The 13350-nt window shown below is 29.1% G+C and overlaps 1 protein-coding gene across 1 annotated transcript in view; it reads right to left on the reverse strand.

Annotated features, from left to right (window-relative positions):
- Nucleotides 1–13350, reverse strand: part of LOC134835190 (uncharacterized) — a 116902-nt gene that overhangs the window by 50733 nt on the left and 52819 nt on the right. Inside the window, exons 10-12 of the mRNA XM_063850061.1 lie at nt 7190–7320; nt 5059–5218; nt 2458–2784 (exon numbers count right to left, since the gene is read on the reverse strand). Of these exons, the coding sequence (XP_063706131.1) occupies nt 2458–2784; nt 5059–5218; nt 7190–7320 (618 nt within the window). The remainder of the gene's footprint in view (nt 1–2457; nt 2785–5058; nt 5219–7189; nt 7321–13350) is intronic.

Consider the following 13350-nt stretch of genomic DNA (forward strand, 5'->3'; position numbering starts at 1 on the left):
GTCTCCATTTGCGCGCAAAAATATTTTGCCATAGAAATCTGAGGCCCGAATTGTTTCGACTGAATAGTTTATTGCTGTTGTTTGTGTGTTTGCATGCTTTTTGCTTGTTTTCTCGTGTATTTCACCTTGTACCCTGAACAACGGACTACAGGAGATACGGAAAAAAGGGTATGTACAAACGAGAGACAACAGAGTTTATTAAAGCCATTAGAACATGATAATGCAAATTTTTGGGGGTATCCGAAAACATATATTTTATATCGGAAAAATTTAGAGCAAGGTACTCTGTTGATCGAAGCGATGTTGCTTTAACTTTGGAAAACAATATTTTAAAAAAGCTTAACTTTGGATAATTTTTTGTTAAGTTATGGCAGTTTACTTCCAAAATTCTATTTAGAAGCTTAAACTAATTAAATCAAAAACTTAAAATAAGTTTTTAAAATTTTCAAAGAAGCTCAAAAATTAATAATTAAGTTTGTAGAGTATTTTTTATATTTTAGAGCTTCAAGTTGGCAGATTGAAATATAGAAAATTTTGTTTTGTAAAATTTGAAGTTTTTTGAGCTAAAAATTCATACATTTTATTTAATTAATTTAATTTAATTTTTTAATTTTATTATTTTTAATTAATTTTTTAAATTTTATTTTATTTAATATTTTTATCATATTTCAATAAAATTACTGAAAAATATTTAAAAAATAATTAATTGGCTGACTAAAATTTTTTTAAAGTTTTTAAATCTTTTGAAACTTTTAAAAATAAAATCCTTATAAAAAAATAGTTTTTAAATTTTTTAACTAATTAAATATTCTGAAATTCTATGAAGTTTCAATCAAAAATTCAAGAAAATAAAAGTTTTAAAAATTTTTCAAAAAAAATTCTATTTTGTTGAAATTTTTTGTATTATTTAAAATATTTAGCTAATTTATAAAAAAAAAAATAATTAAAACTGGCCAATAATTAAAAAATTTTCTCATAAAATTTTATATTTTCATCAATTTGCAGGAGCCCAATTTGAGAATAAAAATTCTTTAATTAGTACACTTATTTGAATTTTTGGTGCCTATTTTGGGAGATTATACTGTACTTGATTTTTTCTAAGTTCTCAATTGATTTTTAACGACATTACTTCAATACATGTACCAAAAGTTTCGTTATCTTCAAATGATAAAAATTTTCAACAATTTATGTAATATTGGTTAGGGTGTTCCAAAACCGTTTTCTGTTTCGCGTTACATGTTTGAAACAAAATCCATGGGGGATGGAGGATATAGGAATTTTATATAGATTTTCGTTTTTAGTACTATTTAGTATGGAAAAGTAATAAAATTGTTCAATTTTGAGTTATTTTCTATGATTTTGGTTAAAAATAAGCGTTTTGACTTAATTTTTCCTTTTCAAAAATTATTTTGAAAAATTTTTCTAAGAAATAATTTTCAAATTTTTTGATCGAAAGAAATTAATTATTAATCGAAATGAAAATTAATAACCTCTTAAATAGTGCTGTGATATTAGTTTTAAGTATTCTATTTATTGTGATATCCTTTATTGTTAAAATCTGTTCCTTTGTTCCTTTAAAAGTTTATAAAATTATGTATGTAAATTAAGTATAGTCAGCTCATGTAAATTAAGTCGAACGAAAAAAACATTATTGTATTGTAACCTTTTAAATAGTGTAAAATGTCAAAATTGTTGAAAAACAGCTAAAATTTCGATAAAAAAGCTAGCAAAACTTGATTTCTTAAGTCATTTAGTATGGAAAATGATTTCAAAATCTTTATAAACTTTGCGATAAAATTTGCTATTTATTTATTTATTTATCGTTAGATTTAAAAAATTTTGTCTGAAAATTAAAAAAAATCTCAAACTGGCAAATCTAGACCGTCAAGCCATTTAATTGTCCATTGGGATAATTTGTTGAGTTCTAAAATATTCCTCCTTTAACATATCCTATTCAGGAAAGATTTATGTAATTAATATTTAGTTTTGACTTGATCTTAAGAAGGCTTATATTTGGGTCCATTATCCTAAAACAAAATATTTGATCCTTATTTGTATTAAGTATTTAATTAAAAACTCAGCTCATAATACGGCTTTAATTAAAACCGATCAATTGTTTGAACTTTTATGTTTGGAGTTCGAGAAATCTATTCACAATGATTTAATTGGGTACAAATCATCTTGTTGATTCCTAAAAATTGGTTTAAATCTTAATTATTAGCTGAAAATATTAAAAAATATGTCATTTGAGTAAATTTATCGAAAATTATTTTTAAGTTAACTAGTTTCCATTTTCTTTAAGTTAGAAAGTTCTTATCATTTCTTTTCAATTAACTGAATCTGAAAAGCCCAATCAATTTCACCCCTTTTCACGTCGTCGCGAATGAGCAGCAACAACACAATATGCCACTATAACAATATGACTTAAAGGTATTTAAATTCACTCGGCATACATACCGTTATTGTTGTTATCATTGTAGTCCTCGATGCTGTTAAAATGTCGGGTACTCGTTGTGATCGCATTACCGTTGTTATTGTTGTTGTTGTTGTTGTTATTGACGCTGCCCGGTGCATTTATGTCTGTTCCGGTGCCCAAATGCTCCTCAATTGCCATATTCGGCACCAAGTTGTTCGACGTAACGTCAAATCGTTCGCCGCTATTTGCAAATGTCCACTCGAACGTTATTACTGATGGATCACCGGCAACGCGACACGGCACCGTTACAGATTCATCAATGGAAGATCCAATCACCATAATGGAAGATGTGATACAGATGGGTGCAACTGTTGTTTGTTTCGCGCGCGCGATAGACGAGAACATAAAACAAACAAAAAAAAAAAACAGAAGGATTAATGAAAAGACATAAAATGGTATATTTTACGAGGGAGGCAGTTTAATTGCTTTTTTTCATTTCAACTTTTTTTTTCCGTTTGTGCTCGTGTGTCTCTCTTTCGGCAAACAACAGACTAAAACACACAAAAATACACGCCACAAGCTCTAAATAGGTCAAAGTAGAATTCGTTCAAATAAAATTTATTTTTCAGTAGCATCCATCAGACTTGTTGGAACAAAACGAGAGCGCATTACTATTCCGCTAATCTCCAATTCAACCAACTGATAACACAAATTTTGCACGAAAGCACGAAAAGTGCATTTTACGCAAACAAAGAGATAAATTTGGCCTAACATTGGTCATTTTTTTTTGTTTTTAGCTGAATTAGAGGATCAATTGTTTGCGATTGAGGTCGAGTCTCATGAGGAATAGAAGCTAATTGCAAATGCCAGAGCTGGAAAATAATCGCATGACTTGGTCTTTTCAAAATATTTCTAAATTAAATTACGTTAAAGAACCAATTTACACACAAAGAGCCAATTTTATTCCTTTGATTCAAGCTGTGTTCGAGTTATCCTTTAGTTAGTTACTTTTGAACATCTGTGCAGCAGCCACATCAAATGATTTGTACTTTATGACTTGAAAAGAGGTAGAATTAACATCATTGAAATCAAATTGATTTTAGGACCTCAGAAAATTAATTTAAGACCTCAGAAGATTAATTAAGGACCTTAAGAGAAAATGTTGGGACCTCATCAGAAAGTTTTTTTAAGACCTCAAAAATTGGTTTAAGTATTCATAAAGCTTAGGACCCCAATATAAAAATTTGGGAAAGTAAGAAAATATTAAGACCCCAAGATAAATGACCCCAAAAATTAGTTTAAGACCTCAAGAATTTAATTAATGATCTTAAGCGATAAAGTTAAAATTAAATTAAAAGGTTAAGATTCTCTAATTAAAAACTTAGGACCCCAATGAAGTTAATTAGGACCTCAAGAAAAAAATTTGGGACCTCAGGAATCAAATTTTAGACTTAAATGAAGTTTATTTGAGATTTTAAAGATCAATTCAGACCTCGTTTGAAAACTTTAAGACTTCAAAAGTTAATTGAAGGTCTCTTAAAGTTAATTTAGAACCTTAAGAAAATAATTTAATGATCAAGAAATCATTTTAGAACCTCAAAAGAGTAATTTAGGACTTTCAGCAGAAAATCTAGAACCCTAAGAAAAAAATTAGGACCCCAAGGAAAATGTATGACTCCAAGAAATTTAACTAAGACCTCAGGAGAATAATTTAAGACCTCAACAAATAATTTTAAGACCTTAGGAGAATAATTAGAAACTTCAAGAAATCAATTTTTGGATCTCAAAATAATAATTTTATATTTTGAGACTCCTTTAGGACTCCTTGAAATTAATTTTAAACATCTAGAGAATTATTTCGAACCCATATTTGACCTCAAGAACTTGAAAACTTAATAGGACAAATTAAAAGAAGTTTATATCTACTCCTAAATTTTATTTAAGACTTAAAGAAAGCTCAAAGACGTCAAAATTATTATAAAATCTCAAGTAATTCATTAAAGACCCCAAGAAAAAGAAATTAGGACCCAAAATAATTTTTGATGAAAATTAGGAACTCAAAAGTAGGACCCCAAGAAGAAATTCATCAACTCGATTAAAATATAAAACCCTAAGAAGTTTACTTGAGATCTCAAGAGATAAATTTAAGACCTCAAAGTTAAATTTAGGACCTCAAAACGGAATTTAAACCTCTGAAGTCACTTTAGGACCTTAAAAAATTAATTGAAGAATTCTTTAGAGTAAAATTTTCGCTATTTCGATTCACAGAGTTAGTACATATGCTGAACTAGAAAGCAAAGAAACCCGAATTAAAATAATAATGATCATTTATTTTCCCATTAAATGCCCACAATTTTCCTCTCAAATATTTAATTTACTAAAATCCTCTTTTTTGACATGAATAGTCGTCGTCGTAGGTAGAGAGTATTTTCTCTTGCTGCTTTTCTTAATCAAAGCTTGACCACACATTCATTCATTTTCCATTCATTTAATTTGGAACAAAACGCACACAAACTACTAGCAGCACGATCCGAAAGAGGGACACGAGTGGCACAATCATTTTTATTATATTATTATTAAAAAGCGTCTACCGGTAGAGCTAGAGAGCTGGGTGACATGGCATGCATACGAAAAATACTTACAATGAATCCTTAATGAAACTGGTTCACTTTGTGTCTCTCCTTTGTCGTTGACGGCAGTGCAGGCATAGAGACCGCTCTGCAGCCGGGTGACACGTTGCAGCACGAGAGATTTTGTCGAAATAATTACACCCCATGACACATTCTGTATGACTGGGATGCCCTGTGTTGATGCAATAGATTGAAGATCATGGTGGTGGTGTTGATGATGATGATGTTCAGTCGGAGTAAGCAGCAGGCAGGCAACGGCATGGAAAAAGAAGAAAACAGAATAGAAACCAGAAAAGGTTTTAATTTAATTAAATTCTTTGAGGTTTCTACAACTATTGCATTCATTTCGTTTTATAATTCATTGACGCACATGTTCTGGTACGCCAGAGTATTTCTCTCGTTTCGCATGGCACACAAAAAAAGGGAACATCGTGTGAGAGCGAAATAAGTAAATATTTTTCTTCTATTTAAGATATAAATGCATTTCATTAATTTATTTACAGCTTGCAGCTGTTTGAACTTTATTTTATTCCAACTTTTATTAGCAAATACCTCCTTCGCAGTAAAAGTGAAGGAATTTAAGCCTTGTTGTCGGGTACCATGGAAAAATTTTCTAAGAATTCAATCAGGAAGTCTTTCAAGCTGTTTTTATAGTCTGGTTTTCGCAATAAATTCTATTGAAATGCAATCTATTGTGAAGGTGAGTTCAAGGCTGAAGTATATTGTAAAAAATGCTTTAGGTTTAAAACAAGTTTTTAATTAAAATTTTTCACTTTTTTTATATTTTAAGGATTTCTTTTGAAACTGAAATTAGGCTTTTGAAGAATTTCTTAATTAAGTTTCAGCTTATTTGAAAGTTCCTTTTAAGATTTATTTTCTTTTAATAAATTTTATAAATTAATAAAAAAAATGAATTTGTTTTGTGTATTTTATGATTTAATTATTACCAAATTTTAATTAAAAAAAAATTATTTAAAAATTTAAGTAAAAATCTAGAAAGTACTCCAATTAATTTTTATTAAATTTTTAAATATCCACATTTCATTTTAAAAATTTTCTAAAATTAATCTGGAGTATTTTCTAAATTTAAAATTAAATTTTTTAATATTTTTTTTTTGTTCAAGAGTTGGAAATAAAAAATTATTTATTTTGAAAATTTATATTTAATTTTAGTTTTTTTTTTTTAATTTAACTTTTATAATTTAATTTTTATAATTAAATAATTTATTAAAAAATATTTTTATAATAAATAAAAAAATACATTTTTACCTAAAAAAAAAAATATTAAAAAAATTATAAATTTTTTTTATCTAATAAAAATTAAACTTTTATTTACAAAAAAAAATAATTTTGAAATATTCACTAAATATTATTTGACTTTAAAAAAAAAATTTAAATTAATTTGGAGTATTTTCTAAATAAATAATTCAATTTTTTATTAATTTTTTTTTGCTAAAAATTTGATAGTTATTAAATATTAATTTTTATATAATTATTATTTTGAATTTTATTTTATTAAATAATTATGCTTTTATAAAAAATAAAAAAAATATATAATTTTAAATAATTTTTATTATTAATATTATTTTTATTTTTTTTATATATAATAGTAATAAAATTTTTTAATGATTTTTTTATTATTTATTTCAATAATATTAATTAATTTTATATTATTATTATTAATTTATATTAATTATTATTATTATAATTAAATAAATAATAAAAAAATAATTTAATTTAATTTTTATTAAAAATATTTAATCTAATGAATAATGTGAATAATAAAAATTTTTCTATTATTTTTCTATATTTTTATTATTATTTTTTAAAAATAATAAAAACTTTTGTCTTTATAACATCCTTTAATAAAATTTAACTTTTTAATCAAAAAAAAAACGTGATTTAAAATTAATCTTCTCGTACCGAAAAAACAAAGGAAAAAACATGAAAAATAATTTCCAACCTTTTTCCCTCAAAATTATATGGGAAAATCGTCACCTTTGGCTGTCGTTAAGCTTTAATGGCTAACACAAAAAATATAATAAAAGCCTATCCAAAAGTCATTTCCTATTAATTCCCTGTTATTTCGCACCATCACCTTCCACACAAATTGCTACAAAAGCCCGAAACTATATATACTTACATCGTGCGACCACGTTATTCGGTGTTCCTTCGGATTTGCCTTGATATTACACTCGAAATAAACGTCATCACCCTCCTTTATATCGGTCGGATTAAGTGTGGAACCGAGTGATAAAACCACTTGCGGTGGATCTGAAATAGGCCAAAAAGCAGAGAGAAGAAAAAAAATTGAGGAAATTTTATACAACTTTCTTTTGTCATAATAAATTTAGACGGCTTCGCTAAAATAACGTATTATTAAGTATGTCATCAAATGTGTGTGCGATGTTTGAATGCGTGTTCGTGCGTACGGATAAGACGGGAAAAATTATGGGAGGCAATAAGAAAATTTATATATTACGACGCCGCGTCACATCAATACACTTTGCATAGCACGCAGAGAGAGAGATAAACACTTTTTTTTTCTAGCAGCGAGGAAGACGCCAACGACGAAGGAGGTTTATTTAATGTGCATAATTAAATTTTCATAAATAAAAAAAGGGGAGACGTGTGCGATGGTAAATTGTTTTTAAATAATAAGGTATGCGACGCGCGCTTTTTCCGAGAACGAAACATATTGTCGTTCGAGCGAATGTAACGATTTTTTGCTCTCATTTTTTTTTTTTTTGGCAAACCACATCAGACTTTATTTTTTTTGTGTAGCAGCGAAAGAAATTGTCAAACATATAATCATAAAATTTTATAACGCCATCAAATTTTACTGTAATATTTTTCGTTTTTCCTCATTTTACATGTGAACTGAGGCAAGCCAACAAGGCATTAGAAGAAAGAATCTTACATTTTTTTTTGCAGATATTGATTATTGTTTTTTACTCAAACCATTGAATTTTATTTAATTTTTTTTTAGTTTTTCGCAGGAGCGTCATCATTTTCACGTTTATCTTTCATTTAAGTTGCTATAAAAATGTGGAATTTTTTTAAAATTTGATTTAAAACGAATGAAAATCGAAGTTCATTGAACGAAGCTATTTTTGAATGATCTTTAGAGATGTCAATAGTGAGAATATTTGAACTTGACTTAATGTCATAAATTAATACTCACTTTTGACATCCCTAATGATTATTCAAAAATAGCTTCGTTCGATGAGACTTTTGATTTTATCAAATTGACGCATCTTGTCAGTTTAATTTAACAAGAGGAAATTTTTAAGCCTCAAGAGAAAATTTTTGAACCTCAAGAGATAATTTTAAGACCTCAAGAGGAAATTTTGAGACTTCAAGAGGAAACCTTAAGACCTCAAGAGAAAATCTTTGAACCTCACGAGGAAATTTTTAAGCCTCAAGAGAAAATTTTTGAACCTCAAGAGATAATTTTAAGAACTCAAGAGAAAATTTTAGGACCGCAAGAGAAAATTTTGAAGACTTCAAGAGGAAATCTGAAGACCTCAAGAGATAAATTAAAGACCTCAAGAGTAAATTTTTAGACCTCAAGAAGAAATTTTCGAATCTCAAGAGAAAATCTTAAAACCTCAAGAGGAAATTTTTGAACCTCAAGAGATAATTTTAAGACCTCAAGAGAAAATGTTGAGACTTCAAGAGGAAACCTTAAGACCTCAATAGAAAATTTTTGAACCTCAAGAGGAAATTTTGAAGACTTCAAGAGAAAATCTGAAGACCTCAAGAGAAAATCTTTGAACCTCAATAGGAAATTTTTAAGACCTCAAGAGAAAATTTTTATTAAATTGACACGAAATTGAAAGTCTCATCATGTCAATTTAATTAAATTGAAAATCATACCAAATTAAATTATTTTTCAAATGATAATTTTTTTATTAGGGATGTCAATATTGATTTAATTTAACTTTAATGGAGTCCAATTTTTATAACGTTTGAGGTTAAGTTTACTCACTATTGACATCCCTAATGGAAATTGACCCTTCAAAAATAGTTTCGTTCAATGAACATTTCCACAAAATTTTAAAATAAATTCTTATAGAATTTAATTCCGTCTTTAAACGTATGAAACCGATCCTTTCAAAAAACAAGCGGAACGATGCACGTGAAAAATATAAACGCGGTGAAAATTTGATAAGCGCATCTGGTGGCAAAGCAAGTAAACGATATGGCCTTTTTTTATTCGCCAATTTATTGTTTATTTTATTTTATTTCCGTGGCTATAACTCGAGCTGCGTGTGGAGAGAAACGTTTTCCCAGGTAATTCGCGGGCGGTTCAATATCAACGAAATAAATTCAATTTCTGTGAACCGAAAAAAAAACCTTTTCCCTCTTTAATGGAATGTGCGAATGGAATGGCTAAAATACATAAAAGCATCGTCGTCGTTGGTCGTCATAAAATCGCTAATTTGAGGAGGAAAAGTTCTTTCAAACTTTTTATTGTTATTATTATAAAACAGTAACGTATTTTTTTTTTCTTTTAGCTTTGTTCGGTTTTATGATTTTTTTTTGTCTGCAGAAATATATATAGGAAACAGATCAATGAGGCAACGCGCGCGAAAAGTATAAAAGAAAAACTTTTGTGTTACACGAGTGAGAGACACTCCATGAAGAAGTTTCAAACATATTCGATTTCATCGACCATGTTAAATTTCGCATGCATTTTATGTTTTGCCGCTCGCTTTTCAACTATGGAAAATTGAATTTCTCCTTTCTACTGCATATATATTTTATCTTATTTTACTCAAATTTCCTTCATTCGTTTTTTTTTGTTGTTTCGTTTTTTTTTTATTTCTGCACCGCTCCATTATTATTATTCTAAAAGGAAGTTGCTACAACAACCACAATACACTTTTAACACATTTCCATTTCGAACGTTGTCGTCTTCTTCGTTTCTTTTTAAAACACTGCTGCAAAGAAACTTAACCTTGTACCTTTTTCCACTTTATGTGAAAAACTCACACTAGAATGCATAACAAGCAATCGGCTTCTTCGTACCCATCAGGAAACTTCCTTTCTCTGCATTTATTGCACACACATTTAAAAACTTTTCGAATAGTATACTATGGGCGAAAAACGGGTCAGATTGATTCGTTAAGGGATCAGGTTGACCCCTCAGGAGTCAAATTAATCCCTTAATGGATCAACCTAAAGCCCTTCCGAATTTGTCATCCGTAGACCCAAAAAATTGAATCTTTTAAGAGGTCAATTTGATCCCTTAAGAGGTCAATTTGATCCCTTAAGAGATTAAATTGACCTCTTGAAGGGATCAAATTGACCTCTTAAGGGCTCAGATTGATCTCTTTAAAGATCCCATTTTTAAGGTCTGTAGATGACCTATTCGAAAGGGGATCAGGTTAATCCCTTAAGTGATCAAAGCTGATCCGTTTTTCAAAAAATCCCCTTAAGGGATCAATTTGACTCCTACGGGGTCAACCTGATCCCTTAATGGATCAATCTGACCCGTTTTTCACCCATAGGGTAAACTATTCTGCTAACTGTGTGGATGTGTGTTCCCATGTAAGTAATATTCATTTTTCCGATATTATTATATTTGGAATGAGTGCTTAGACATTTTTCCATTTGCCATGTTTATAACGAGGATGGCGAGAGCAATACACTGGAAAATTATTTTCCGTTTTTATTGGCAGCGCCATGAATGAATTGAAAACTTTTGCCGATTCAATTTTCATCGATAACATTATCATTATGGGGTTATTGTGAACTTTTTTTTTATTATTTTATTGCATTTATGCGTTTCAATTGAGTCGATCGGCTCTCACTTGACAGTTTTATGTTTTGTCGTTATGGTTTGGAAAATTTTATTTTCACTTATTTTTATTGCAGTTTTCAGGTTCAATCACTTTTTGTGGCGCGATATTCACTACATGTGTCATATCGAACGAAGCTATTCATTATTATTAGTGATGTCAAAAATGCGCAATTAATTACGGAACAATTATTATTACCACATTGCATACCGGAAAATTTATAAACTCTAATTTGTCGAAATTTCAAATTAATTTTTACACTTGGAAAAATTGTAATGATCGCAATCTTCCGTGTCGGTAATTAATCACAGAGACCAATTAGACACACCTGCTTTTAATAATTAAAAAATGATTATTCGCACATTAGCAAAGTGTAATGATAATAATCCCTAATAACGATGATAATCGTTCGTTGAAATCGAATTGTAACACAGAGAAAAAAAGTTTGATCTTATCACCTTTGTGTCGAGCATGAGGGACAAATGTCCGTGATGATGATGATGATTACGGATCTATCAAGATCTCATATATGGCGGAAAAGGGAAAAAAAAGTTTGTGATCCCTTGGTCCCATTACCGTAAATTTATTTCGTCAATCTGTCGATATGATTACATTACCTCCTTTCTTTACGGAACATGTTTAAAAATTAACTACCTTTTCCACACATCCGCCACAAATGAAAGATCCATTTATCTCCGGAGCACATATACATTAAGGTAGTATCTACGCAAAATGTTACCTGGCAAGAATGGTGGTCAAAACCACATCAAATTGAATGGCCATATAACCCTTGTTACGTCTTAACTACATGCACATTATTCCTTTATGCCGAACCTAAGGCAATGCGATACACCCGGAATGTATACGAGGAAAAAAAGGAGTGTGCGGCGAAAGAACACGTAAAAGGTGGTCAAAAAGGTCTCTTATAAAAGCATGTATTTGTGGGACTTGGACACACAAAAATACTCGAGAGACATGTTATCACGTTGGAAACTTCTGTAGGTAAGAGAGTGTATGAAAAAGAAATTCGTGTATGAAAAATGAGAAGATGATGGAGATAATGATAAGGCCAAGTTGCAAATTTAATCAAATCAAGTAAACATATTCAGGGGTAGGAATGATTTTTTTTTCTCTTTGAAAAGGAAGGTGATTTGTAAGGAATTTTGGTTTGTTTCAAACTGGAAAAAAAATTCTTTTTTACTTTTTGAGGTTTTTGAATAGTCTTGAACATTTTTAAAGCTTTTTTGGAACTCTTAAAATTATAAATTTCACTATTTTAAAAGCTTTCATTGACTTTAGAATATTTTCAATTCCAAAAAGTAAAATTATTTTTATTTTTGACTTAAGCTTTAAGTTTTTTCATATTCTAATTTTTTCTATATTTTTAATGATTTTTTTACTAAAATTTGATTAAATATTTTAGGTCAAAACATTTTCTCAATATTACTCAAGTTGAAGTTAAATTTATTGAATTTTCAAAGTTCGAGTTAAAAAAAATTTTTTTTTTGGCCCTAGATTTTTCTATTGACTTTTAACTTTTTAAAAATTAGAGCTTCAAATATTTTAGAAATATTTCTAAAATGATTCAATGAGCTTTTATTGTAACTTTTAGGTCTATAGCTTTAAGCTTTAGAGCCTTTATCATAATTTAAGATCAGTTTTCCAACTCTTTGGACTCAAACTTTCGATATCTCTAATAAAAATTCTCGTTAACTGGTCTTCTGATAATAAAACTAAACTTTCCCAACAATAAGAGAAACGAAAATTACTCAAAAAAAACAACAAAGTCATCTCATTCTCCACATATTTTGCATACTTACAATCCACCCAAACCAAAAACAATTCCATGAATGAACAAAGATATCACAGAGACAAACTTTCTCATGTTTTGTAAGTATAATAATGAAGCGACGAGCGACAATGATGATGATGATGCTACTACGAAAAATATCACAAATGTAGTTGTCCCAATCAATGGTAATGTGACAATGATTGTTTATGTAACGATCGAAAAATATGTTCCTTGCCAGAATATTAATACACTCAACGAGGAGCCCGGCAACAATGATCGGAATACCTCATGAAGTGAACAGAATAAAAAAAACAAACAAACGATGACAGCAAACATGGAACATCTGTGCAAATTTGTGTTATTTCTGTCAGTCGACAAGTAAGTTGAAAGAATTTAGTGCGAAAAACGTTTTTTTTTTGCTGTTCCACAGACCGACTGAGACACCCTATCAATCAATGTAACTCACAAACGTCGCCGAAAAAAAAACGAAGCCAGCAAAAAAAAAAGTGTGACGGCAATTGATTATTTGTTACTGAACAAAAAAAAACTTTTTCAATGTAACTTTTTTTTTCGAGCGCCGTATGTTTGCGAGGGAAGTGAAAAACTGCGGAAAATTGACAACACAATTGAGAAACATACCGAAAAGTTTGATTGAAAAGTCCTTCGCGCGCAATGCCTTTCAATTATTATTGATGAATTTCCACC

Source organism: Culicoides brevitarsis, chromosome 3 (genome assembly GCF_036172545.1).
Source record: "Culicoides brevitarsis isolate CSIRO-B50_1 chromosome 3, AGI_CSIRO_Cbre_v1, whole genome shotgun sequence".
NCBI classification, from domain to species: Eukaryota; Metazoa; Arthropoda; class Insecta; order Diptera; family Ceratopogonidae; genus Culicoides; species Culicoides brevitarsis.